Here is a 5,101-nt window from a genome sequence, read left to right on the forward strand (position 1 = left end):
GGAAGTGGATCCCTGGATTTTTCCGGTGGCAGTGTGCCAGTGCAGAATGCTTACCTCAGGATTTGCAGTCTAGGGGTGGTGGGATGGGGGGGGGGCTATGATAAACAGCTGCGAGGCGAGGATGGTTAGCACTGCAGCATCAGACTGTTGTTCTACGTTGGGGTCTTTGTTTGCTTCTCGAGGTTACACACATATATCACAACCTAAAGCAGAAGCAGTGGAGCCTGGTTGCATTTTTCATACACAATGGATTACTGTTACTTTAAGGACGGGCTCCCTGCCCACTAAGGGAAGAAAGATGCTGATTTAGGGATAACAGGAGCACCGGATGAACAACTTCAGGATTGGAAAAGAGACTTTATGGACAGGTCAATGGCTACGTTGAGCTGAAACCGCCCCCGTTCTACTCCCTGCCCGCTCCAGTCCAAACATGAACTCTTCTTCTGATGCGAACCAAAGTGGTTCTCCCCCGTTCTGCCTGCTGGGCTCCGTGGGTTACTCCCGCAGCCTGGATACCTGCGTGCTGGAGGTGGTCATCATCCTTTTCCTAACTGTGCTCATCATTGCTGGCAACCTGGTGGTGATCTTCGTCTTCCACTGCGCCCCATTGCTGCACCACCACACCACCAGCCACTTCATCCAGACCATGGCGTACGCCGACCTGCTGGTGGGGGTCAGCTGCCTGGTGCCCTCGCTGTCCCTCCTCCACTACCTTCGAGGCCTGAATGAGGAGCTCACCTGCAAGGCCTTTGGCTACATGGTTTCTGTGCTGAAGAGCGTCTCCATGGCCTCGCTTGCGTGCATCAGCGTGGACCGCTACATCGCCATCACCCGTCCACTGTCCTACGCAACGCTGGTGACGCCATGCCGACTGAGAGTGTGCATCGTCCTGATCTGGGTTTACTCTGCTTTGATCTTCTTGCCATCCTTCTTTGGCTGGGGGAAGCCAGGATACCATGGGGACATATTTCAGTGGTGCGCAGACTCTTGGAAGACCAACCCAGGGTTCAGCACCTTCATCGCGGCGCTGCTCTACGCACCAGCAGCGCTCACCGTCTGCTTCACCTACGGGAGTATATTCCGGATCTGCAGGCAGCACACAAGAGAGATCACTCAACGGCATGCCCGCTTCAGCTCGCAGGCGGAGGGCGATAAAGGCGAGCGGGGGGAGCGGTGTGAAGGGTGCCCGGACAAACGCTACGCCATGGTGCTGTTCCGCATCACCAGCGTCTTCTACGTGCTGTGGATGCCGTACATCCTTTACTTCCTCTTGGAGAGTGCTGGACTGTATCACCATAAGGTGGCATCCTTCCTTACAACATGGTTGGCAATAAGCAACAGCTTCTGTAACTGTCTCATCTACAGCCTCTCAAACAGCGTCTTCCGGAAAGGTCTGGGCCGCCTCTTTAGCCCGTTGTTCCCCTCCTGTCTCGGCTGCATGGAGGCCAAAAAGGCGCCAGTTCCTATTGGCCCCCGGGCAAACACCCGATGCCAAGTGTGAGCCCTGACACCTCTGGTTTTGGATTGTTCACTTTAGGGGCATCCACCCTCTGTGTGTGCTTTGTTCAGCTGCGTAGCATGACACAGGTGGACCCGCAGTGAAATGTGCTGAGGACCCCCTGCATGGAGCACGGAGAGGTGCCTGTGCAGATGCCTGTTGGTTGTCTCCAAGGCTGATTTTGTGGAGGCTGTGAAGCTTTCACGAATGCTCTTCACTGTGATGCCGCTCTTTCACGGCTGCAAAGATCAGAACCTGACAACACGGAGTAAAGAAGTTTGATGTCGATGGAGGAAGGGGACAGTAGGAATAAGATTCATGTGTTTCACTTCAGATGATTTAATAAGCACTCCTGCCTGCACTAACAACTCCCAGATGCAAAAAAAGGAAAGCACAGCCCGACTTGTGTTGTGTGATCCGCTGAAATGCAAAACAATCTCTCCGAACCTGACTAGAAAATACAATTGTCTTGGTTCTTTCAGGGTGGATTAGGCAATGCAAAAAATGTTTAGGACACTGATCTGTTTTCCTTAGGGTACACCAGATGCTAATGAGTTAATGAGTGTATGAAACATCTTTCATCTGATAATCAGTGTGTGTGTGAATCGGATGGACTTCAAGAGTATTTCTCAATGAGAAGACAGAAGATTTATTTCAAATGTTAATCAAAAGGTGTTCTCTCTTTGAAGCTGGTTGTTTGTGAGAAGCTTCAAGTATGTTCACACAGTCTCGGGTTTCACATGAAATTGTTGATTCAAGAATTAGCTTTGCTTTCTTATGGTGGCTGCTGGTTTTCCTGCTGGCAGACAGTGGCGTGTCCTCTTCAGCATGACAATACATTAATTTATTAGGAGAGTTTTATTCTCTGTTTGCGTTTCCTCCTCAGGTTTATCGGCCCTACTTTGTTAAGCCTCCGGTCTGTTTGCCTTGGATCTCAGCTGAAACAGAACATGACTCTTAAATCACAAGCCACGTAGAGTCTTAAGATAATCTCCTCCTGCCTCGTCGACTGTTGATGATCAATCAGCTATCTGCGGGGATCCACATGGCCTCCATGCAAAGACTGACTCCATTGTTATCTGTAAACTTTATTATCTGCCCTCCAGCAGTGGATGGCTGTTCAGATGAGTGTAAAGTGAAACACAAGTTTAATCACAAGCTCGACCACGGAGGGCAAGAGGTTCAGAGCACTTTTTCTAAGAGCCAGTGACCGCTTGTGGCTTGGTGTAAAATATACTTCGTAGTTTCAATATTTAAACAGTGGTTAACTGTAAAGAGGACCTCCAGGGTTACAAATGTGGATGTTTTTTAAGATAATTTATTTCTCGCAGCCAAGATGTCCGACATTCTACCCCAGAGACCGAACCTTTTTTTTTTTTACAATGTTAAGAAGTGTTTTTTACATACTGCAGGAAAATGTTTTATAGATTTAAAGTCACATTGAAATGTTTTTTCTGATAGCGTCTTGCTCTTGATTAAAACATAGTTGTGGAAAAAGAAGAGTAAAGAGAATCTTTTGGAGAATTGTTCAGGAAAACACTATATGGCTAAATGCACGGCCCGAACCACATAGTGTATTTATCTGTGGATGTTTTTAAGGTTTGGGCTCCTAATATCCATTAGCAAAACACTTTTTCTAAAGGCATCTTACAACAGTTAATCAGAATCTTGCTTTTTTTTCTACTATCATTACAAATAATATGCCATAGAAATGTACATTTTCCCTTAAAACAGCCTGAAAAATGATTGGTAAATTGTAAAACTGAACCGAAAACCAAACCACAGTTTACAACACTGCTGTTGTAATGTACTGTGTACTTTATTTATTGGTTTATTTAACAGGCAAGGTTCACATTGCTTAACCAGACATTTCCGAGAGACTGATAACAGTTTGTATGTTGAAGTCTGTCACAGTTTCCCAGTCAGCTTGATCCTGTTAAATAGAGCTGCAACTAACCATTCTTTTCCTTATGGATTCATCTGCTGATTATTTTCTTTAATAATAAATGTATCAAATGTAGGAAAAAGTGAAAAATGTCAATCACGGGTTGTCAAAGTTCAAGATGATTTTTGTTTATGTATTTTCTTGCTGGTCTGAAACCCAAAGTAATCCCTTTAAATTGAAAATAGCATTTTCTGCCTTAAGGGCACCCAAACAAATAAAGATTCAAGATTCAAGATACAAAGTTTACCTTAATGTGTATTCAGTTTAACAGAGTATTTTGATCTAGACATTTGGGATAATTCATGTGGCGTTACAAATGTGTATTATAACAAGGGTCATCACTTTGAAAAAATTGAACGTAAATTTTTGACCTTAGAAGCAAGTTCTTGTTAGAAGTTGATGTGAATCACCTGATCCTCAGCAGGTGAATGTTGTCCAGTTATAATTGACTTGTTTTATATCATTGTGACCTTACAAGCAGCTTCTGTAGTGAGGATTTATAAATAAAGCAGGGCTTTAGGGCAGGGGTCAGAGTAGGGTCACAGTTCAGAGTTTAACGGTAGGACTTTTCCGGTGCAACGGTCACACAAGCTGCTGCCAGGGGGATCAAACCTCCCAATGACCCCACTGTGCTGATGTTCTATTTATAAAGCATTTTTCTATGTAATGGTATGTATTCAGCATCTGCTATGACAATGTAATTTCCTCTGACTTGTTTGATCCCTGCTTGATTGGTTGTGAAAAATGCTCCACTGATGGACCTTTCCTGCATGATTCTGGTTCTGACAGTAACTTTACTCCATGTCTTCGGTTCCTAACTACTGTTGTGTACCACAGATGGCTTATCATGTTTTCTTATCCTGTTCATGTCAGAAAACCCTCTAGCCTTCCTGTGATCTTCACCTGTCGCTGCCGTGAGGACAAAATTACACAAATATGCAAACAGTGAAAACACAAAAACCAAGAGCCTAACCTTAAAAGGTCTCGTTTAACCTAAAATTGTCAAAGTAAACACCTGAAATCTTTGCATTATCTTTATGACAGCAGTGGGAGTCAATGCAAACAGCTTACTGGTGTTAACACAAACCACAATAAATTAATAATAGTAGAAAGCAATGTCTTAATGAAAGGGCTTTTATTATCTCAACACTAGTTAGGCTGTTTGCTACTCAGCGTGTGATCTGAGCAACTGCTGTAAATTATTGTAAATATGAAGGTGTAAATGTCAGATTAAAATGATATGTTCTGATTCTGTGTTTTGGATTCATTTGGGACTCACAGTAATATGTTTGCAATTGGGATGGCTGTACATGTGTGTTTGTATTTCCCCTCATTTTACAATAAACAAATCCTGTTGGATTAGGAGAAGATTTAGGTTTACGGTTGTAGTCCGAGTATTGATTATTCACATTCTTGAAGGGTTTGGTTTCATGCAGGTAAACAGTCCCTTTGGAGAGCAAATGTATGGTGGCCGACAGGGGCAAATCAAAGTCAAAGTCAGTCTACTTTATTGACAATCTCAAAATATGTTTGTACACACAGAAATATCGAAATACTGTTTCCCACAGTCCCGAGGTCTAAAATAACACATTATAAAACAAGAACACTCAATAATGAATGCGTTACAACAACAACAACTGTCCATGCAGTGCTTTGAG

The 5,101-nt window shown here is 43.8% G+C and overlaps 1 protein-coding gene across 1 annotated transcript; it reads left to right on the forward strand.

The window, feature by feature from the left end:
* The first annotated feature begins 430 nt into the window (after positions 1–430).
* On the forward strand, positions 431–1,501 carry LOC117473097 (probable G-protein coupled receptor 21). The gene has a single exon (XM_034118583.1). It carries the CDS (start codon positions 431–433, stop codon positions 1,499–1,501), a length of 1,071 nt encoding a protein of 356 aa, XP_033974474.1.
* The last annotated feature ends 3,600 nt before the right edge of the window (positions 1,502–5,101 follow it).

Source organism: Trematomus bernacchii, unplaced genomic scaffold (assembly GCF_902827165.1).
Source record: "Trematomus bernacchii unplaced genomic scaffold, fTreBer1.1, whole genome shotgun sequence".
Taxonomy (NCBI): Eukaryota; Metazoa; Chordata; class Actinopteri; order Perciformes; family Nototheniidae; genus Trematomus; species Trematomus bernacchii.